The sequence below is a fragment of the Lynx canadensis genome, chromosome A1, assembly GCF_007474595.2.
Source record: "Lynx canadensis isolate LIC74 chromosome A1, mLynCan4.pri.v2, whole genome shotgun sequence".
In the NCBI taxonomy this organism is placed as follows: domain Eukaryota; kingdom Metazoa; phylum Chordata; class Mammalia; order Carnivora; family Felidae; genus Lynx; species Lynx canadensis.
The window spans coordinates 116677473-116700602 of NC_044303.2; the positions used below are offsets into that span (position 1 = coordinate 116677473).

General features: G+C 47.0%; 2 protein-coding genes, 1 long non-coding RNA gene and 1 other non-coding gene across 4 annotated transcripts; 2 read left to right on the forward strand and 2 right to left on the reverse strand.

Moving 5' to 3' along the window:
• The first annotated feature begins 120 nt into the window (after nt 1-120).
• Nucleotides 121-4670, forward strand: SLC35A4 (solute carrier family 35 member A4). Its single transcript, XM_032593017.1, has 3 exons — nt 121-427; nt 1392-1490; nt 2102-4670. The coding sequence occupies exon 3, from the start codon at nt 2727-2729 to the stop codon at nt 3699-3701; it is 975 nt and encodes a 324-aa protein (XP_032448908.1). The 5' UTR covers nt 121-427; nt 1392-1490; nt 2102-2726; the 3' UTR covers nt 3702-4670.
• LOC115516749 (SLC35A4 upstream open reading frame protein) lies at nt 413-2299 on the forward strand. The gene is made up of 3 exons (XM_030319722.2): nt 413-427; nt 1392-1490; nt 2102-2299. The coding sequence occupies exons 1-3, from the start codon at nt 413-415 to the stop codon at nt 2297-2299; spliced, it is 312 nt and encodes a 103-aa protein (XP_030175582.1).
• Nucleotides 4671-10655: 5985 nt separating the features above from the next.
• On the reverse strand, nt 10656-16359 carry LOC115516834. The gene is made up of 4 exons (XR_004343564.1): nt 15503-16359; nt 14956-15042; nt 14761-14877; nt 10656-10929 (listed from the first exon to the last, which is right to left on the reverse strand). It is a non-coding gene; the product is annotated as an uncharacterized LOC115516834 (transcript).
• Nucleotides 16360-16458: 99 nt separating this feature from the next.
• Nucleotides 16459-16898, reverse strand: LOC116738033. Its single transcript, XR_004343565.1, has 3 exons — nt 16813-16898; nt 16690-16737; nt 16459-16544 (listed from the first exon to the last, which is right to left on the reverse strand). It is a non-coding gene; the product is annotated as an uncharacterized LOC116738033 (long non-coding RNA).
• Nucleotides 16899-23130: the final 6232 nt, after the last annotated feature.

The following is a 23130-nucleotide window of genomic DNA, read 5'->3' on the forward strand; positions in this document are numbered from 1 at the left end:
CCGAGGGGTGGCGCGTGTAAGCAGACGTCTGGATCCCCGAGTGTGCGTTCCCGTGCGTGGAGCCGGGGAAGGCGCACGACGCCAACGCCCCCAGTGACATCACCGCGCAACTATGAGCTCATCGAGGGATGGACGACTTGTTACACGAACTTGCGCAGCGCGCACACGCGAAGGAGTGAGATCATTGCGCCCAGGTCGTGTGCGCGCGCGGACACGCAGTTAGGGTCGTGACGGAGGAGTCACATGCCAGTACCTGAGAGCAAGAGACCGCCAGGGCTCTGCGGCCAGGAAAGCACCTCCTCCACCCTTTCCAAAAATGCCCCGGAAGTGCCTCCGCCCTCAGTAAAGATGGCTGTAGTACTTTGCATGAGGGAGGCGGGGCCGCGCCTGCTCAACAAGTTCGGCGGGGAAGATGGCGGATGACAAGGTGAGTGAATGTAAGGATTATCTTCAGTGTGGGGTGGTCTTCACACCGTTTTAGTCCTTGGGAGAGGCGACACTGGATCCTCTCTTGCGTGGGGATGCCCTTATTTCCTCTAGGCGAGCTTTTACTGTTTTCGACTGACTCAACATTGGGAAGTGGAGTAGCGGAGCACCACACGAGGCAAGCAAAGCCGGGCATCTCCCAGGTGTCCTCTCTCGGGACCCTCGTTATCCTTAATTACCAGCAGACATTCAAACACATTCACTCTGACACACTTTTCACTGTCTTGCATTCCCTGGCCCCCGAAATTTCCCTCCTATGGACATGATGATTCCAAGCCACACGGACACTCACATGCTCATTCAGATTCCCTTGGGCATACATTGAATTTCATACTTCTATGCGATCTAAGCCACCCAGTGCATTCACCCTCTCCTGCAGACAGCCACCCACCCCAACTCCAGCCTGCGCATCCAGTCACACATTCGGTTTGACAGAAGCCCAAGCAGAAATCAGATTTACCCTACAGCGTCCAGGGAACTGCCTCAGGCCGTTACTCACCACTGGTCTGGAAGTTCAGCGACATTCATCCTCATATTTATTAACTACTTACCAGTCCCTGTGTGAGGCCTGAGGACCCGGTAGACAAGACAGACATGTTGCTATTAATAGCCGAGTCAGTAGTGCTTGCCTGATAAATCTAATTGAATGTCTCCTAGCTATTCCTCTTGTCTCCCTACACACTGCTTACTTTATGAAATTCTGTAAGGGTTGTTATAGATGCAGATCCCGTCTGTCACCCCCCTCCCCGGTCCCCATGTGAATTCTTTACTTGTCAGTGCCTTTCTTCCTTTACCACCATCATCTCAGGAAGTTTTTAAAAAAAAAAAAAAAAAACACCCAGCCTCTGACAGACCTCAGCAGAGAATTGGGCTGGGTTAACTTGTTGGATTCTTTCTTGTTCTAGGATTCTCTGCCTAAGCTTAAGGACCTGGCATTTCTCAAGAACCAGTTGGAACGCCTGCAGCAGCGTGTGGAAGACGAAGTCAACAGTGGTGTGGGCCAGGTAAAGCTGCACCTGCCCACCACTCCTTCCCCCTCTTCCCCCCTGGCCTTGGGCTTCATTGCCCAATATGCTTTTGAATGGGTGATAGAGACTTACTCAGCAAATGGTTATTGATGGCCTGTTTTCTGTGACCCCAAGGAAAGTTTCTCTAAGAAAATGATATTTGAACTGGTATCTTAAATAGAAGGTAACTAGGTAAAGAGGGGAGGAGAGATCATTTCAGGCAGATGGAACAACATATACAAAGCTCTTATGGTGGGAAGTAGCATGATGAACAGGGGGGATGAAAGTAGTTTAATTTGGCTCCAGTAATGGGGGAGCATGCTAGGAAGTGAGGTTGGAGAAGCAGGCAGGGGTCAGATTCCTCAGGGACACCTCTGTAGCTTTGTGGTGGTAGGGTTCTGTGGTTGGAGCCTTCTAACCCTAGCATTCTGAGATTGTGTGATCAGGACTTCTAGGTTCTTTTTCTGCCTCCAGAATCTTGAGAAAATCTTTGGAGAGAATACTGCAGCTTTCCAGAGTAAGGCAGAGGTCGTGGGATGATCTAAGGCCAGTAGCTCTTGGGTAGAGAATGGAGACCCTGGCTGAGTTTCCTTCATTTTTCTCCACAGGATGGCTCGCTCTTGTCCTCCCCATTCCTCAAGGGCTTCTTAGCCGGCTATGTGGTGGCCAAACTGAGGGCATCAGCAGTATTGGGCTTTGCTGTGGGTACCTGCACTGGCATCTACGCAGCTCAGGCATATGCTGTGCCCAATGTGGAGAAGACGTTGAGGGACTATCTTCGGTCATTGCGCAAGGGGCCCGACTAGCTCTGGATCCCATGGGGGAGGAAGGATGAGCATCTTGGGCCTGCAGGTAGAGGCCTTTCAACTACAGACACCATATCTGGCTTCCCCAGCTATCACCCTTTTGCTATCTTCAACTTTTCCACAGTCTTCATCCTTGCTCTCCTTCTTGCAAAAGGTGAACAGTGGCTTATCAGCCAATAATCTGGACGCCCCTCCTTAACCCCATGGGACTGGCCCCAAGACTGTGGCTTTTAGGGCCACCGGCCCCTTCCTATTCCAGCCCTGACTGTGGAGTTTGCAGCTGACTCTGATTTTCAGTATTCTCTCTAGCAATGTACCACGGCTCTTCCCTCCTGCGAGCCGGCTCCATACTGATTTTTCCCAAACTTGTTATAATTCCTGCTGTCCCCTGGCTAGCTACACAGGCCACCTAGGGTCTGGTTTGGGCATGAGTGTAGAGGACGGGGGTATGCCAGGCCTGGGCCGTCCCAGGCAGGCCCGCTGGACCCTGATGCTACTCCTGTCCACTGCCATGTATGGTGCCCATGCCCCATTACTGGCACTGTGCCATGTGAACGGCAGAGTGCCCTTCCGGCCCTCCTCAGCTGTGCTGCTGACTGAGCTGACCAAGCTACTGTTGTGCGCCTTCTCCCTCTTGGTGGGCTGGCAAGCATGGCCCCAAGGGGCTCCTCCATGGCGCCAGGCTGCCCCCTTTGCGCTATCAGCCCTTCTCTATGGCGCTAACAACAACCTGGTGATCTATCTTCAACGTTACATGGACCCCAGCACCTATCAGGTGCTGAGCAATCTCAAGATTGGAAGCACGGCCCTGTTCTACTGCCTCTGTCTCCGGCACCGCCTCTCTGCACGCCAGGGCTTGGCACTGCTGCTGCTGATGGCAGCAGGGGCCTGCTATGCAGCTGGTGGCCTCCAAGACCCTGGAAGCACCCTTCCTGGGCCCCCTCCAGCAGCTGCTGCTGACCGCATGTCCCTGCATATCACTCCACTGGGACTGCTGCTTCTCATCTTGTACTGCCTCATCTCGGGCCTGTCGTCCGTGTACACAGAGCTGCTCATGAAGCGACAGCGGCTGCCCCTAGCACTTCAGAACCTCTTCCTCTACACTTTTGGTGTGCTCCTGAACCTAGGTCTGCACGCAGGTGGTGGCCCTGGCCCAGGCCTCCTGGAGGGTTTCTCTGGTTGGGCCGCGCTTGTGGTACTGAGCCAGGCACTAAATGGACTGCTCATGTCAGCTGTCATGAAGCATGGCAGCAGCATCACACGGCTCTTTGTTGTGTCCTGCTCCCTGGTGGTCAATGCCGTGCTCTCAGCAGCCTTGCTGCGGCTGCAGCTCACAGCTGCCTTCTTCCTGGCCACGCTGCTCATTGGCCTGGCTGTGCGCCTGTACTATGGCAGCCGCTAGTCACTGACCATCTCTACCCGGACTCCTGACTCTATAGATTGGGCACCACCATCAGAGCCACCTCCGAGGCCTCCCTACCCTTCTTCAGCAGCCAGCCCTGTAACAAGTGCCTTGTGACAAAAGCTGGGGAAGTGGGAGTAGCCAGGTTAGTCTCTGGAGGTGGGTGGATGAAGGGTTACCCCAGGAAACTTGAAGACTGGGTTTGCCCTGAAGTTTTTCCAGAATAAGGAAATGGGAGAGCATCAATACCTAGGCCTTAGAAGTAACCCCATCCCCAGTGGAGGAGGCTCTCCACCTCATCCTGCATGAATACAGTTGCTTTGAGTGGGTTTGGGCAACAGTTGGCTTTCCTAGCCTCCTGTGGTCACCCCAGCAGACCCGTTGCCCCCAGGCCTGGTACTGACTACTCCAGCCCAGCTGTGGTACATGACTCCCCCATAAGAGATATCCCCCCCCCGCCCCCACCCACTGTAATGCAGGAAAGCCCAATTGCCACAGATTATACACCCGTCATCCAGGCTACTCTTTCAAACTCCCTAGCTCCAGCGGTACCTGGGGACATTGCCCCCTGCTCCCTCCACAGTGCTGCTCTCCACACCCACCCAGCCTTTTTCTGGAGACCCCAGAGAGGGCTGGAGCTTGACTCATCTCAGGGAATGTTGCCCCTGGGCCCTGGCTTAAGGCTACACTCCTGACCTCTCTGCTCACCCCAAGGGCCCTCTCAAAGCCCACTGTCCCCTCTACAACTCCTAGGAGGTACCATTTTTCTCACTCTGGGTCCTGCCCCTGCCTAGCACTGTCCCAGCTCTACACAGAGTGTAGTAATCTACACAGATTAGGGAAGCTCTACACAGAGTGACCTGGAACCAGGCACAGGGAAATTTGGTGTAGTTCAATCAGTGTTTCTAACTGTAAGCAATAAGGTCTTAATAAAGTATTCTGGGTGCAGGTGGTTCCTGCAATTGGCTATGATTGTCCTGTGTCTGTTGCGTAGATTCTCTCTAACATAATTTTGTTACCCTAGTGCCCTGAATGTCTTAATCCTCGAGTAACTGATAGACTAGGAGAAAAGACTTCTATCTATTGCTAGGAGCATTATTTCCTTTGAGGGCTCCATGGAGTGGAGACTGTTCTGTCACAACTTTTCAAATTTCTCTAAAGCACAAAACCTGGGCCCTGGAGAATTTGGAGGGACTCTTGGGAATAGAAGGTCCTGGCTGGACCTGGCAGGACAAACCAAGTTTTAGGCTAGAGAACTCATGGATTCAATATGGTTTTGATTCTTATTTCCTCTGGTTCCCTCACTGATACTCCTTCCTGCCATCTCTTCTCATGGCCAGAGGAACATCAGGCCCTGCTCCCATGGGAGCATACCTAGTAAGCTTACACACACACACACGCACACACACACACACACACTGCAGACCTACTGAAGAATCTGGGAGAGTAGGGTTTGGGAATCTTTTTTCTTTAATAAGCTAAGTGATTCTGCTGCACACTTCAGTTTGTGAACCACCACATGTGCAGTGTAGAACTATAGTTCTAACAGGCTTGAATTTGAATTCTGGCTCTGTGACTTAGCGGACTTGTCCTTGGGCAGTTACTTAACCTCTCCTAGCTTTAGTTGCCTTACCTCTGAAATGGGGGTCAAGTGGCACCTACTACATAGGGTAGTAAAAAAGGCTAAAATGAAGAGGTGGGTATTAGGTACCTAGCAGGGACTGACACAATGAGACCTGGTTAGTGGTATCGTTCATTATCCATAGTGAAGGTTAGCGTAGTTATCCCAGCTCCCTCTCCCTTCTGGGACAGTGAAGAATGAAGAGAGAAGAAGCTGCCCCTGAAAGACTACTGATCACCAGACTTCTTCCCAGGGCAGCCATCCAGCACGACTGGCCCCAGCCTAGCCTATATCCTGCTGAAGCTGCTGGTTCTGGGCTTGAAGCTCCTGGTTCTGTGTGGCCAGTTGGAGCGTGTCTTGCAGGATACCAGCCAGCAGGCTGCGGTGGTGATGCTCTGTGGTCATGGTCTGCTCCTCCCACAGCCCTCGCCAGGCTCGAAATACCTGTGCCCAGATTCAGAGATGCTTGTCAGTCAGCCTTGGAACCATTTCAAGGCCTGCCTTCTGTCCCCACTGACCTGCAGTGTATGGCATGTCCGAGCCCGGGCAGCCTGCACGTGCACGTCATAGAGGGCCATGAGGTCCTGCTCTGCAGTGTCCCGCTCTGCCTGAAGGGCCTCCAGCTGGAGTCTCCATAGTGTCTGCTCCCGCTGCCATCTCTGCCTCTCGAAGGCCTTCAGTGATAATACATATTCTTTGTTCAGTGCCACCTGTGTGCCAGACTTTGTTCCTAAACACTTCATGTGTATTCATTCATTTTAGCCAATGAAACCCAGGGGAGGAAAGTAGTTGCCATTTTAGTTCTCCAAATCTGGTAGTTAGATTTGGAAACTGTGAATCAGAGAAGTGACCTAACCTGCCCAAATTTGCATGGCTAGTGAGGGACAGAACTGAGATGACACATGCCCTTCAATGGTTCACTATCATTCTTAGGGTAAAGTCCAAATTCAGAGGCATGGCACACACTAGTCTCTTTAGCCTCATCTCTGACCATGTACCTGCTGGGGCCCCCCAGATGGACAATTTGCAGTACCCAGACTGTACTTTGCCATTGCTTCCCTCTGGACCTTTGCTCATAAACCATAGTCCTCAGAATGTATCCTCCCATCCCCTCACGCTCACAAGTTTTGTTTCCTAATTTGGGCAAACAAGTATATTTATTCAGTGCCTCTATGTGATGCGTATGAACTTCCCACATGGAGTTCAGTCTAGTGAATTCCTCGGGCTGATTTGTTTTTCAAGTCTCAGCCTAGATGCCATCTTTGCTCCTCTCCTGCCTGAGTCAGGCACTCTTCTTTGTCCCCACAAGCCCCTAGCTCCCTGCATCACTGCACTTAGCCCTGAAAACTGCTACATCTGTCCCCCATAAAGCTATAAGGACCATGAGAGAGGGTATGGCCCAGTCTGTTGTGACTGAGGCTGGATTCCAGCCCCCAACACAATGCCTGAACCAATTAGAAGAAGCCTCAAGTCCCCTACTTGACCCTCCTCACCTCCTTTCCGGCCACCAGGCCTTTGACTTGGTCACCTTCCACCTCTTCCTCCTCCTGTTCCAAACACTTCAGTTCCTCTTGGATCCATATCTGGTGCTGTTCTTGAAGTCTCTTCCTCTGTGCCTGGGCCAAGAAGAACTGCAGGGCCACATCTGGGGCGTGCCAGGCCTACATGGCATTAGTCTAGGTTCAGCCAGAAGTCTGTGTGTGCCACAGCCTCGGGATACAGTGCCCAACTTTCCAACAGAACCCCACCACCAGGGCTGTTCCTACAACTACATCTGAGACCTAACTGTCCTGTAAGAGCCTGTAGCCTGGACAGAGACTTGGGGCCATGGGAGAAAGGTATTGGCTCTGCCAATAGGTGCTATGGAGGCCTTAAGGATCCTATACTCCTAATGTGACCCAGTAGGAAAACAGCCTTCCCATGCCCCTCTCTTAGGAATCATAGCCTGTCAGGTCCTCTCTTTGTCAGAAGCTCCATATTTGTCCCTCATGTTGGGGCACAGGAGTGGTAGACATGTTAGCTGTGCTCTGCAACTCTTCAGACCCCCAAGAGCTTCCAGCTATTCTGGGGTACATGAGGTATTACCTGTTCCTCAGAGTCCCTAGGAGGATGCTTTTGGTGGAGCCCAGGTCCTAGAGATGCTGTTACTCCTACTACTGGAGGAAAATGCAATTAAGCCCAACAAAGGTGGAGGGCACCCAGCTCCACCCCAAGCTCCAAACCCACCTTTGGGCTCTCCCTGGAAGCCTGGGCTGTGGCTTGTTGTTGAATCTATCACCTGCTGAGAATATATTAAGAATGGGAATTCCATCCCCTTCCTCCTAGGATAGCACGTGTTAAGCTCAGGACTTTGAAATCAGACAGATCAGAGTTCCAGGCCCTCCTTTCCTCAGCTGTATAACCTCAGGCAGGTGTCTAATCTTTTGAATCCATTTCCTCACCTGTAAAATGGAACTAATAAAAGTTATAGAGGTGCCTGGGTGGCTCAGTTGGTTGAGCATCCAACTTCATTTCAGGTCATGATCTCACGGTTTGTGAGTTCAAACCTTGCATCAGCTATCAGCACAGAGCCTGCTTCAGATCCTCGTTCCCCCTCTTTCTCTGTCCCTCCCCTGCTTGCTCTCTCTCTCTCTCTCTTTCTCAAAACAAATAAAATAAACAAAAAAACATTTTTAAAAAGTTGTAGAGAGGGGCGCCTGGGTGGCTCAGTCGGTTAAGCGGCCGACTTCGGCTCAGGTCATGATCTCACGGTCCGTGAGTTCGAGCCCCGCGTCGGGCTCTGTGCTGACAGCTCAGAGCCTGGAGCCTGTTTCAAATTCTGTGTCTCCCTCTCTCTGACCCTCCCCCGTTGATGCTCTGTCTCTCTCTGTCTCAAAAATAAATAAACGTTAAAAAAAAAAAAAAGTTGTAGAGGGGCACCTGGGTGGCTCAGTTAAGCGTCTGACTTTGGCTCAGGTCATGATCTCATGGTTCTTGGGTTCGAGCCCTGCGTTGCGTTCTGTGCTGACAGCTCAGAGCTTGGAGCCTGCTTCAGAATCTGTGTCTCCCTCTCTTTCTGCCCCTTCCCTCCCCTTCTCAAAAATAAATAAAACCTTTTTAAAAAAAATTGTAGAGAGCATGAAATAAGACACCCAAAGCGCTAAGCAGTAGCAGATGCTGCTCAATAAATGGGAGCTTACATGCCTAAGTCCCGAAGCTCAGGGCTGTAAAACAAGTTGTAAGTATGAAAAGGGTAGGACTAGGAGAAGGTGGACAGAAGCAGCATTCCAGCCACCCTTTGGCAAATCCTGGAAGACAGCACCCCCTTCTGCACAGGAGAGGCCATGCATTCTAAACAGATGCAAAAGCACCATATGAACCTAAGGACTTGGGTGTTTGTACCTCTGCTGCCTTTGATTATCTCAGTGACCCTGAGACACTCAGATCCCGTCTCTGAGCCTCAGTTTGCTGACCTGAAAAATGTGAGCAATACTGTTTTCCCTGCTTAAAGTAATTTTATGGCTTCCCCTTGACCTTCAAGACAAAGTCTAAACATCTCAATAAATTTGCAAAGCCCTTTATGACCGGGCCCCTACTTATCTCTTCAATCATTCTCTCTTGACTCTTCCTCAAAATATCCTACAGCAAAATGACCTGCTTGCAGTCCCCCAAAGAGATCAAGCCCCTGCTTACTTCCGAGACTTGACCTGTTAGTTTCTTTGCCTGGAATGTTTGTTCTTCACTCATCTTTGCTGGCTACCTCCTTCAGAAATCAACATCTCCTGTGAAGTGTTTACATGCCCCACTGAACCCTGTGTTGATAAGGCCTTCAAAGCACTGATCATGGTGTTATAATTGCTTCTCTCCAGAAGATTGCAAATTCCATGAGGACAGGGGTTTCCCAGGGCCTACGTGGCACTATGCCTGACACACTGAGAAGTCACTAAAATGTTTGGAAATCAATAAATTAGTGAACAAAGAAAGGGACTCCTCATAGTGCTCTGTAAATAGGAGAGAAGGCAGACATCAATAGGGCTCCTAAGAGGTTGAGCCAGAAAACATACCTGTAGTTCTGGGAGCCCCACAGCCTCAGCTTTGACCCTTTTGAGCATCTGGCTTCCTGGGCACTGGCTCCAGGCTTTTACCACCTATGGAGAGAGGGTTTAAGGTAGGCTCCAACCGCTACTCTCTTCGGCACCTCCAGGCCTCACCTTGCTTACCCGCAACTCTCGCAGTGCCCTGCCCAGCTGGCTGAGCCCACTTTCTGTGAGGGTGTCCCCAAGGAGGCCTGAACGCAGGCTCTTCAGGTTTGCCCGGCGGGCACGTGCCTCTTCTACTGCATCCCACTGGGTGGGCCTCACCTGTTTCACCTGCATCCTCCTTCCCGAGGCCCCCAACAGAGCAGCTCTGAGTAAGTTCAGGGAGCCACCTAATAAGGGGAGACCCGGAGTGAATCACTCCTTCTGGACTCCAGAGCACACTGCCTGTAATACTTGTAATTTTTATTAATACTACTTACAAAAAATAGCTAACACCTATCAGGCTTTTACATGGGCTTGGCACTATGCTAAGAGTTTTTGTGGATCACCTCTTTTTATCCACACAACACTCCAATGAAGCAGCAACTCTAATTTTTTCTGCCTACCCCCACATTTTCCAGATGAACCAAATGAAGCTTAGAGAGGTCAAGCAACTCCCTGGTGAGTGGCAGAGCTAAAACTTAAGCCCAATTCTGTCTGACATTAAAGCCTGTGCCTTTAATCAGGATACCAAACTGGCCTATGGATAAACATACTTTTGTCCTTCACTGCTTTATCCTTAAGGGCATGAACTGGCCTAATTTTTCTTCCTTACTCCACAGGGCCTGGCACAGTGTGTGGTCTGGGACTATGTTAGCCAAATTAATGTGTGCTTACTAATTTTGGATACAGAGAGCCAGACTTTTTCTTTCTTTTCACTTTTGTAGAAAATTTCAAACATGTACAAAGTATAGGAAATTCAATCTACTTATCACCCAGCTTCAATAATTGTCAACTCACAGCCATTCTTGTTTGATCTATACCCTCCACTTGACCTCCCCTAAGTCTCTGACATCATATCATTTCAGAGAGGCCTGGTTTTTAATGAGTGTATGAAAATAGGCAAGTTCTCTCCCTTCTCTGATCCTCCCTTTCCTCATTTATAAATTAGGCCTCCCTCCCTAAGTTAGATGTGTCTCATGGGGTTGTGGTAAGAATAAAATGTATTAGTGTGAAAATTCTTGGTTAACTGTTGAAAGCTTCTGAAGGGCGAGGGGTTGCTTTTACTATCAGCCCTGCCTTTCCAGACTTTGGCAACCCAGCCATACTGGGACCTTTCTGAATCTTGACCCTCCCAGAGGTGAGGCTATCTCTGGACTGGGGTTGGGGTTGCAGCTGTTTTGGTGAGAGGGGTGGTCAGGCATAAGTTAGATGTCAGAGCTTCCCAAAGAACCCCACACCCTTCCCCAGGCCACCTTGAGGGTCCAGGCGAAGAAGAAGACCAGTGTAGTTGTTTCCTTCCAGGAGCCATGACACGATCCAGGGCAGAGAGCCCTCTACCTCCTCACCAATAACCTTACCAGCCAACACCTGCAGCAGGGGGCAATCTCTGCCAGAAGGAGAGAGGAAGAAAGGAGGTGTCCACTGGTGGATGGGGAAAGAAATTGACCCAAATTACATCTGATGGAAAGGCTGACTATTTCCAGAACTTTGGTGCACCACCAGGCAGATTTGCAACTTTGCATAGACCCTTTTTTAAATTTTATTATTTAATTACACAAATAATATATTCTCATAGTTGTGCAAAATTTAATTTGTCTAACTGATAAGGGACTTGTATCCAGAACATACATTTATGTATGTATGTATGTATGTATGTATGTATTTATGCAATTTTTATTTGTTTATTTTTATTTTTTAGAGAGAGAGAGAGGGCATGAGATTGAGGGGCAGAGAGAGGGAGAGAGAGAGAATCCCATGCAGGCTCTGCACTGTGCAGAGCCTGAAGCAGGGCTTGAGCTCACCTGGTAAGGGACTCAAACTCATGAACTGTGAGAACCAACTGAGCCACCCAGGCATCCCTATCCAGAATATTTAAAGAGCTCTTACATCTCAGTGATAGAAGACTAATCACCCAATTTATTTTTTATTTATTTATTTTTTTAAGTAGGCAACACATCCAATGTGGGGCTTGAACTCACGATCCTGAGATCAAGAGTCATATGCCCTGGGGTACCAGGGTGGCTCAGTTGGTTAAGCATCCGACTTCAGCTCAAGTCATGATCTCACAGTTTGTGAGTTTGAGCCCCGCGTCAGGGTTTGTGCTGACGGCTCAGAGCCTGGAGACTGCTTCGGATTCTGTGTCTCCCTCTCCTCCTCCTGCTCTGTCTCTCAAAAATAAATAAATGTTAAAAAAATTTTTTTCTTTAAGAGTCACATGCCCTGCCAACTGAGCCAGCAGGTGCCCCTAATCACCCAATTTAAAATGGCAAAGCAAAGTGACATCCACAAAAATGGCAGAGTATGGAACTCTGGGGATCTGTCCTTTTTCAGCAACATGTGGAAAAAATGGTCAGGATCAACCTTACAGGAACTCTGGGGGACAGTGAAAGGTTTACTACAACCAAGTGAATGCTTACCCAGGAGAAAGCAACTTAAATATGTTGAGGTCTTTGTGGTGTTTTAACTTAACCTAGCCCCAACCTCCTCCCCAGCACAGAGGTTGTCTTGAAGACAACAGCCCATGTTTCTGGTGGTGGGGTGCTTGGCTCTGGAGGGAGCAGAGCAGATTTTGTTCCCAAGGAACTGTGTTTGTTGTTTTCACTGTCTAGGGTTTCCCCCAGAGGACTGACAAAAAGGGCTTCCTTTTGTTTCCCTTACCTTGGAACTCTCTCAGGGCAGAGCAGCTATCCTAGATGATGGTCCCTCAAAACATTGAAAAGATGAAAGAACAAGCAAAAATAACAGTTGGGGCAAACAACAGATGCATGGAAAGACTGGGAAGAAAAGTTGGGGAGTCAGATTGCGGGGGGGGGGGGCGAGGGGGGAGGGTTGGAGATAAGGAAAATTCCCCCATGCACCAAGGAATCTAGAAAGCCACACACATGCCCAGAGCAGGATGCAGGCTTAGAAAAGACCTGAGAAGATGGCAAGTTTTCATCTCTGTTTTTTTAAGCTCATTGTAAGCAGAAAGTAAGGCTAAGGCAGAGATGTAAGTGGAATGGTGAGAAGCATAGAAGGACTGACCCAACACAGAGCGAATCTATGGAAAGCTGGAGATTTTTTTAATTTTTTTTCTTTCTGTTTTTATTCCTTTAATAAAAAATGTTTTTGTCCCAGTAGAGTAAGGAATTCTATGTCAGGTCACTAGCTAACCACTGAGATGACAGAATGGAGACTTCAGTGGCAACAAAGAATCCAGCCTTTGCAAAAATTGTTTGGAAAGTAACTAAGCAAACAGATAGTTGCAGCCCATAGCAAGCAACAATGCAAACCCTAGAGGGGATGAGGAATCTCTTTTTCAGAGTTCCCCCATTATCATATCCAAAATGTCAGAGCCTAAGGAAAAGAAATGGAGACGTAAGAGCCCAACATAATGAAGAATATAATCTTTACAAAAATAAAAATTCTCAAATTGGGCAGTTTCCAACCAAAAAAATATCTGGCATTCAAATAAAGATGCATGGCCCACCCACAGGGGAAAAAAAAAATTAATAGAAACTGTCCTTGAGGAAGCACAGACATTGGATTCACTAAAGACTTTAATCCAACTATCTTAAATATGCTCAGAAAAGTAAAGGAAATCAAGAAAATGATGTCTCAATGAATAGAAAGTACGAATAGAAGCACAGAAATTATAAAAAGGAACCAAAAAGAGGGGTGTCTGGCTGGGTTAGTAAGTGGAGCATGCGACTCTTGATCTTGGGGTTGTGAGTTTGTGCCCCACACTGGGTGTAGAGCTTACTTTAAAATAAAAATAAAAATAAAAATAAAAATAAAAATAAAAATAAAATAAAAAAAAAAAATAAAATAAAATAAATAAAACAGGAACCAAGTAGAAATTCTGGAGCTAAAAAGTATAGTAACTGAAATCATAAATTCCCTAGAGAGCAGATTTGAGTGGGCACAAGAAAGAATCTCAGCAAAGTTGAAAATAGGTCAAAAAAATTATGCAAAAAGAAAAAAAGAATGAAGGAAAATGAGCCCAAGGGGCCAGTGGATGCATGAAGTGTATAAATACATGCAGAATGGGACTGTCAGAGGGAGAAGAGAGGGAAAAAGGGGCAGAAGGAATATTTGAAGAAATAGTGCTCAAAAATTCCCCAAATTTATGAAAGACATGAATCTATACATCCAAGAAGCTCAACAAATTTCAAGAAGGATAAACTCAAAGAGATTCATGCCAAGACACATTATAATCAAACCACCAAAAGCCAAAGAGAGAATTTTGAAAACAGAATAAGAGAAGCAACTTGTGATGGTACGAGTGATCCTCCATAAGAATGAAAACCAGTTTCTCATCAGGAATTGTGGAAGCCATTAGTGCCTGGCTGACTCAGTCAGTACAGCATGTAACTCTTGATCTCCAGGTTGTGAGTTCCAGCCCCATGTTGTATGTAGAGATTACTTAAAAATAAAATCTTAAAAAAAAAAAAAAGGAAGAAAGAAATTATGGAGACCAGAATGCAGTGAGATGACATATTTAAAGTGCTGAAAGGGGTGTCTGGGTGGCTCAGTCGGCTGAGCATCCAACTCTTGCTTTCAGCTCAGGTCATGATTGCAGGGTCGTGGGATGGAGCCCCACATCAGTGTGGAGGCTGCTTGGGATTCTCCTTCCCTCTCTCCCTCCCTCCATCTCTCTCTCTGTCACTCTGCCCCTCTCCCCTGCTTGCTCTCTTTCTCTCTCTAAAAATAATGCTGGGAAAATAAAGTGTGTCAACTAAGAATTCCACATCTGGCAAAACTATCCTTCAAGAACGTGTGAGAAATTAAGGTATTCCCAGATTAGTAAAAGCTGAGGGAGTTCATTGCTGGTAGACCTGCCTTATAAGAAATGCTAAAGGATGGGGCACCTGGGTGGCTCAGCTGGTTGAGCATCCGACTTCAGCAAAGGTCATGATCTCATGGTCTGTGAGTTTGGGCCTCGTGTCAGGCTCCATGCTGACAGCACAGGCCTGGAGCCTGCTTCAGATTCTGTGTCTCCCTATCTCTCTCTGCCTCCCCAGCTCATGCTCTGTCTCTCTCTCTCTCTCTCTCTGTCAAAAATAAATAAACATTAAAAAAATTAAAAAAAAAAAAAGAAATGCTAAAGGAGGGAGTCCTTCACCATGTCAGAGGTGAGGAAATGAGACTCTGAGGCTGCCCTGGGTCTCTGCATCCATACTTCAGCCACACCCCCACCCTGTTCCCTAAAGCAGTCAGAAGATTCCATCAGACTTACAGGTCTCTGGGGAGCTGCAGGATCCTCAAGGCCCCTCGCCACATACCCCGGGTCCCAGGCCCCTCGGGAGGGTCAGGCCCTGGGCAGGACATGGTGACAGTGAGCAGAGAGCAGGCCCTGTGGAGGACAGGGTAGGATGAGACCAAATGCCTAAGGGATAGGGGTTGGGCGTGACAGGTGCCCTCCTGTCCTCACCTGCCTTCATCCCCTGCAGCTTGTAAGTACAGCTCTGAGGCAGCTCTTGAGTCGGACACCTCCACCTCACTGGCATTTTCTACCACCCTGGAGGATGGGGAGACAAGCTCAACTCCTAAGCACCTCCTAAGAGGTTCTGGGGTTCTGTCCAGCCCCCCAGAACCTCTGCATGGGGAGTCCTTTGGGGTCCCAAGAGCCTGTAAGAACCATCCCCAAGGTTCCAAGCTCAGTATATCCCCTGAAAGCCTATCATCTTCATCATCTTTTTTCTCCTGTCATCTGCCCAGTTCTGCTCAACGAGATGCTCACATCACCCAGATGGTAATGACTGAGTGGAAGAGGTGTAGATGGATAGGGTAAGAAGAGTGAGAGGGCTGGGGATACGAGCTGCAGGGAAGATGATGAGTGGGTGTGATGAGCACAACCCCAAGTGCAGAGCTTCCCTTCTGCATGGCAGTGGGGAGAAACCTCCCACGGCTAGGTTTGGGGGTTTCAGCCCTGCCTTAAGACAAGCACCCTCAGATCCCGTTGGCCCCTGGAGACTCACAAGCCCAAAGGGGACACGTCTAACACCGATAGGTTCTCTCTCCCTGGAGAGAGCAGGTCCTGAGTCTTTCCACTGGGGCTGAGCTGCAATCACACAAGCACAACACCAGTTACAAACAGCCTTTCCCAGACCTCGTCTCACCAGATTCTCCCGCTGGGGCTCCTTGAGTCAACCAGGGCACCAACATTCAGCCATTTCAGGCAGGAAATAGGAGACCTCAGAGAGGCAAGCCCACACTGGTCAGTGGCAGATGAGGCTAGACTCAGTCTCTTCTGGCTGCCTGCGAGCCTCAGGCCCTTTCCACAGCACCACCATTGGTTCCCAGGGCTGCCCTCCATGCAGGGTCTCACCTGCACCAGGCTAAGGGTGCTAACCCCAGGAACAGCGCCCCTGTGGGGCAGAGTTTCCTCAAACAGCATCTGCAACAGCTAAAGTGGAGAAAGGGGTTCAGTAGGGATGGAGAAAGGATAAATCTGTCCTTCAACAGTTTCGTGACGGTGAAGTCTATGCCCGGTTCTATGCTACGTGCTGCGGACACAGGGACACAGTGTCCAAGACAGAAACAGCCCCAGCCCTCACGGTTCACAGCGAGCCAGTCAAATGAGTAGACATTTTCAATGAGACCTGCTGTTTCCTAAAACAGGGGCCTGCCTATGATGAAGTTCTGAGGCAGCTATTTTGACTTGGGGGCATCTTCACGAAGCCCTGAAAACAAAACTTTCAAGTTTATTATCGGTATTATGAAAAACTGTGAATATTAGACCTTGCTGGATATTTCATGTTTGCACACCACCCCATCTTGACCCTCACCCTATGGGCCCAGTCCGCTAGGGAGGGGAAGGGAAGTTTCTCAAAGGTCTCCTGGAGGAGACAACACCTGAGCCTCATGAGACCTATGCTTGGTAGCTCCCCCAGGACTCACCTGAGGTACAAGCCGAGGTGTCTCTGTTTCCCGACCCCGAAGCAGTAGGGACACACTGTACCCTCGGGCCACCAAGCCTAGTGTGGACTGGACTCGTGCTAGCAGCTCCTGCTCAGCCTCCTGCAGGGGACACAGGCATATCCCCCGGTCACAGGTGCCCTGACCCAGCCTGCCTGAGCAATGGGCTTGGGAAACCCTTAGCACTCCAGGATCCAGACGCCTGAGGATTCCCATCCTCCTCCCGTTTCCCTACAACACCCCCTACCTGAGCAGCATCAGAGCCCAGAACTCTGTCAAAGGTGATGCATTGTTCCTGCAGGGGAAGACTGGGCTCAGCATCGTCACTCCCATCTTCCAGAGCCTCACCCGCACCCCGTCCCATTTCTACCTGAGTGTCTAGAGTCTCCGGCTGAAGCAGGCAGATGCTCTGGGGCCCCTCCAGAAGCAGTGTGGGGCAACATGTGTCCTCAGGGCCTGAGAAGGATGGACTGCATATTAACTCCCGTGCCTAAGTCCTGCCCTCAACTTTGGCCTCAGTTTCCTAACCTAGAGTACTGAGCACAGGATCAGACCCCCTGAGAGGCGGAGCGTCCTCAAAAAGCATCTGCAGCAGCTAAGGCTGTAAAATGGCCTTGGCTTCCCCTCTCCCAGGAGGCTCCCCCAGGCTGCGTTACTTCCAAGAGTGAAAGTGTAAGGCCTTCTTCTCACCTGATTCTCTTCCACTCTCAACTTCTACCACCACAGTCAGCCTGGCCTGGGGGTTGTCCATGAGGGCTGGGGGCACTGAGCTGCCCTGGCCCAAACCAGCCTCTGCGCTTGCTACCTCTCCACACTCCGTGGCTTCTATGCCTCTCAGATTCCCCTCAATAATTCATCTCCCTGATCTGCAGGCTCTGGGTAGGGCCTCTAAATAACAACTTATCAAAGGAGGTGATAGTCCCCTCTTTTCTGAGTGAATCGGAATGTTGCATGGGATTCTTTTTTTTCCCCTCTTTTGAAAAGTGTCAAACACATATACCTGCAGAGAGAAAGTATGATGAGCTTCCAAGCACCCAGTTTCGGCAATTACCAACTTATGACCAGTCTTATTTCTTCCTTTCCCCTTCCCATCCCCTATGGATTCTTTTGAAGCAAATCCTAGACACCGTCTATTTCATCTATAGCTTTTTCAGCATATATTTATAAGATAACTACCTTTTTTTAAATGACAGCTTTGTTAAGATATAGTTCATATACCATACAATTCACCCATTTAAAGTGTTTATTTCAAACATACCTTAGTATGTTTGCAGATAATGTGTAACTATCACCACACCCCATTTTAATGTTTATTTATTTCTGAGAGAGGGAGACAGAGTGTGAGCAGGGGAGGGACAGAGAGAGAGGGAGACACAAAATCTGAAGGAGGTTCCAGGCTCTGAGCTGTCAGCACAGAGCCAGACATGGGGCTCAAACTCACCAACTGTGAAATCATGACCTGAGCCAAAATCGGATTCGTGGGTTTGAGTTCCGTGGTGGGCTCTGTGCCCACAGTGAGGAGCCTGCTTGGGATCCTCTCTCTCCCTCTCTCTTTGTCCCCCCACCCCCGCTCGCACATGCACTCATGCTTTCTCTCTCTCTCTCAAAATAAACATTAAAAAAATAAAATCTCAAAAAATGTTCAAATAAAAAAATGGAATCACACAGTGTGTGTTCTTTTAGTGACTGACTTCTTTCACTTAGCGTAATGTTTTCAAGGTTCATCCATGCTGTAGCATGCATCGGTACTAACCTTCCTATGACTGATGATGTTCCACACAGAGATGAAATGACTTCTGTCAGCAAATATGCAGAGTTTGCCCAAACTTCACAACTAAGAGCACAATTTCTATAAGATTGCCTTTACTACAGACACTAGTCATAAGCTTGGGGTCCCCAGTCCTTCTTCCCTCTGACCAGTTAGCTACATTTTCAGGTGTTCCCACTCTTTCTGCAGGTTCCATTCTTTGCTGGAATGACTTATAGAACTAAGGAAGGCATTATCCTTATTGTATCTGCAACAAATTTTCTGACACCAGCTGGGGTCCTATATTTCAATCCAATTTTGACACTAACTACCTGGAATTAGCAGCAGCTCCCACAAGTTAAAATGCAAGGTCCTCATCAAGAACCGTAAGATCATGCCCTGAGCTGAAATCAAACATTGGACACTTAACTGACTGAGCCACCTAGGTGCCCCAGATTTGGGGTTCTGATGACTGACCACCCTTCAGGCTCAGTAATTCACTAGAATGCTCACAGAACTCAAGAAAGTGCTCTACTTATGATTACCTTTTTATTATAAAAGATACACATGAACAATCAGATGAAGAGGTACATAGGGCAAGGTCTGGAAGAGTTCTGAGCAAAGGAGCTCCTGTCCCTGTGGAGTCAGGGTGTGCCACCCTCCCAGCACATCAGTGTGTTCACCAACCAGGAAGCTCCCTGAGCCTCACTGTTCAGAGGGTTTGTTTTGTTTTGTTTAGGTTTGGGTTTTTTAATTGAGATTTCATTGTGTGGGCATGTTTGATTAAATCATAGGCTATATGACTGAACTCAACTCCAGCCAATTACATGGTTGAATTTTCTGGTGCGCAGCTTCCTCCATCCTGAAGCTATCTAGGAATCCAGCCAGAAGTCACCTCATTAGCATGACAGAGAGATTCTTATCCTTCAAAAAATTCCAAAGGTTTTTGGAGCTCTGCTCCTGCAACTGGAGACAAAGACCCGCTATATTCCTGAGGTGCCTGGGTGGCTCAGCTGGTTAAGGTCCATCTTCAGCTCAGGTCATGATCTCATGGTTTCTGAGTTTGAGCCCCATAGTGGGCTCTGTGCTGACAGTGCAGAGGCTGGAGCCTTTGAGTTCTGTATCTTCCTCTCTTTCTGCCCCTCCCCTGCTCACGCTCTGTCTCTCTCTCTCAAAAATGAATAAACATTAAAAAAAAAAAAAAAGGACTGGAAAAAAAAAAAAAGACTGGATATATTCTTTATTATATGACCAGCCACTCGATGGTTTTTCACCAAGGATCCCTTCTAGCAAAGGATCACACCTGTTTGATTATTTACATTTAGTATAGCATTTACGGAACAGATAGAACAATAAAAACATGAATACAGTAGTCTCCCCATCCTTATTTATGGAGGATATATTCCAAGACCCCCAGTAGATGCCTGAAACCATAAATAGTTCTGAGCCCTATGTATAGTGTTTTTTCCTACACGTAAATATAGTGAAGTTTAATGTATAAATTAGGCACAGTAAGAGATTAACGACTACTAATAACAAAATAGAACAGTTATAACAATATGCTGTAATAAAAATTATGTGGATGTGGCAATGAATTCTTAGAAATGATACCAAAAGCAAGAACAACAAAAGGAAAAAAATGAATTTAATCAAAATTAAAAACTTTTCTGCATTGGGGCGCCTGGATGGCTCAGTCAGTAAAGCGTCAGACTTCATCTCAGGTCATGGTCTCGTAGTTCTAGCCCTGCATTGGGCTCGGGCTCTGTGCGGACAGCTCAGAGCCTGGAGCCTGCTTCAGATCCTGTCTCCCTCTCTCTCTGCCCCTCCCCCACTCGTGCTTTGTCTCTGTCTCTCTGTCAAAAATAAATAAAAACATTAAAAAATTAAAAAAAACTTTTCTGCATCAAAAAAACCATTATCAAAAAGTTGAAAAGACAGCCTACAAAATAAGATAAAATATTTGCAAATTATATATTTGATAATGGTCTAGGATCCAGGATGTATATACAGCTCCTATAACTCAGCAATAAAAAGGCAAACAATTCAAGTAAAAAATGGGGAAAGATTTAAATAGCCAGTTCTCCAAAGAAAATATACACATGCCCGAAAAGTACAACAAAAGATGCTCAGCACGGTGGGTGCACCATATGACATTTGCACCAACAACATTTAAGCATTCTTATTTATCCACATTCTCACCAATTGTTATATTTCTTTTTTCTTTTTATTAAAGCCATACTAGTGGGTGTGAAGTGGTACCTCATTATGGTTTTGATTTGCATTTCCTTAAAGACCAATGATTTTGAGAATCTTTTCACAGGCTTGTTTGGCCATTTGTATACTTCTTTAGAGAAATATCTATTTAAATTCTTTGCCCAGGTTTTTTTTTTGTTTGTTTGTTTTTTGTTTTAATTTTTTTTTCAACGTTTATTTATTTTTTTTTTCAACGTTTATTTATTTTTGGGACAGAGAGAGACAGAGCATGAACGGGGGAGGGGCAGAGAGAGAGGGAGACACAGAATCGGAAACAGGCTCCAGGCTCTGAGCCATCAGCCCAGAGCCCGACGCGGGGCTCGAACTCACGGACCGTGAGATCGTGACCTGGCTGAAGTCGGACGCTTAACCGACTGCGCCACCCAGGCGCCCCGTTTGCCCAGGTTTTAATTGTTGTTTGGTTTTTTGCAATTCATCATGAATAATGATGTTGAGCATCTTTTCATGTATTTGTCAGTCATGTGCATATTTTCTTTGGAGAACTGGCTATTTAAGTCTTTCCCCATTTTTTACTTGAATTGTTTGCCTTTTTGTTGCTGAGTTATAGGAGCTGTATATATATCCTGGATCCTAGACCATTATCAAACATATAATTTGCAAATATTTTATCCTATTTTGTAGGCTGTCTTTTCAACTTTTTGATAATGGTTTTTTGATGCAGAAAAGTTTTTAATTTTGATTAAATTCAGTTAATTTATTTTTTCCTTTGTTGTTCTTGCTTTTGGTATCATATCTAAGAATTCATTGCCAGATCAGAGGTCATGAGGAATAATTTCTGTGCTTTCTTCTAAGAGCTTTATAGTTTTAGTTCTTACATTTGGGTAATTGATCCATTTTGAGTTAATTTTTGTATGCAGTATGAGTTAAGGATACAAATTCATTCATCTGTATCTGGACATCCAGGTGCCCCATTGTCATTTGTTTAAAAGACTAGTCTTTCGGGGCACCTGGGTGGCTCAGTTGGTTGAGCATCCAACTTTGGCCTAGGTCATAATCTCGCTGGTCCTGAGTTCGAGCCCCACGTGGGGCTCTGTGCTGACAGCTCAGTGCCTGGAGCCTGTTTCAGATGGCTCAGTAGGTTGAGTGTCCAACTTTGGCTTGGTCATGATCTCGTGGTTCGTGGGTTCAAGCCCCATGTTGGGCTCTGTGCTGACAGCTCAGAGACTTGAGCCTGCCTCAGATTCTGTGTCTCCCTCTCTCTCTGCCTCTCCCCTGCTTGCACTCTGTCTTTATGTCTCAAAAATAAATAAACATTAAAAAATAAAAAAAAAAGACTAGTCTTTCTTCATTGAATGTTCTTGACATCCTTGTCAAAATCAGCTATCCATAGAAACATGGGTTTATTTCTGGACTCTCACTTCTCACCCATTGATCTCTGTGTTTGTTTGTTTGTTTGTTTGTTTTTCTGTGTTTGTTTTTATGCCAGTACCACAGTGTCTTCCTTACTCTTGCTTCACAATGGGTTTTGAAATCAGGAAGTGTGAGCCCTCCAACTTTGTTCTTCTCTTACAAGATTGTTTTGTCTACATCATCTTTGGAAATTCCATATGAACTTTGGAATCACCTTGTCAATTTCTACAAAAATTCAGCTTGGATTCTTATAAGACTTTCATTGAATCTGTGGGTCAATTAAGGGAGAAGTGACATCTTAACAATATTAAGATTCATGAATAAGGTATCTTCTTTAATTTCTTTCAACAGTATTTTGTAGTTTTAGGAGTTATAAGTTTGCTCTTCTTTTGTTATATTTACTCCTAAGTATTGTATTCTTTTTGATGCTATTGTAAATGAAATTTTTTAAAATTTCATTTTCAGGATGTTCTTTGCAAGTGTATAGATATACAACTGATTTTTTTATTTTCTTAATATTTATTTTTGAGAGAGAGAGAGAGCATGAGCAGGGGAGGAGCAAAGAGAGAAGGAGACACAGAATAGGAAGCAGTCCCCAGGCTCTGAGCTGTCAGCACAGACCCCAATGCGGGGCTTGAACTCACCAGCCGTGATATCATGACCTGAACTGAAGTCAAATGCTTAATGACTGAGCCACCCAGTTGCCCCTACAATAGATTTTTACATATTGATCTTGTATCTTACAACTTCACTGAATTTGATTAGTTCTATTATACTTTAGTGAATCCACAGGATTTTTTAATATATATGATCATAAAATATATGAATTTTTTTAAAGTTTATTTATTTATTTATTTTGAGAGAGAGAGAGAGCACACACAAACGGGAAGAGAGGTAAAGAGAGAGGAGAGAGAGAATCCAAGCGGGCTCCACGCTGTCAGCACAGGACCTGATGTGGGGCTTGATCTCACCAGTGTGATATCATGACCTGAGCCGAAATCAAGAGTCAGACGGTCAGCCGACTGAGCTACCCAGGGGACCCAAGTCAAGCACTCTTTCTTTTTTCTTTTTTTTAATGTTTATTTATTTTTGAGAGAGAGAGAGAGCCCAAGTGTGGGAGGGGCAGAGAGAGAGGGAGACACAGAAACTGAAGCAGGCTCCAGTCTCTGAGCTGTCAGCACAGAGCCCAATATGGGGCTTGAACTAACAAATCACGAGATCATGACCGAGCCAAAGTTGGACACTCAACCTACTGAGCCAACCAGGTGTCCCTCAAGCACTCTTTCTTAAACATAACTACAATATCATACTTATCAT

Excerpts from the sequence above, each read along its gene's own strand:
- SLC35A4 (XM_032593017.1), top strand. The coding sequence starts at position 2,727 with ATGAGTGTAGAGGACGGGGGTATGCCAGGCCTGGGCCGTCCCAGGCAG.
- LOC115516749 (XM_030319722.2), top strand. Across the intron at positions 1,491-2,101 it reads TCAACAGTGGTGTGGGCCAG|GATGGCTCGCTCTTGTCCTC; the intron begins GTAAAGCTGCAC and ends TTTTCTCCACAG.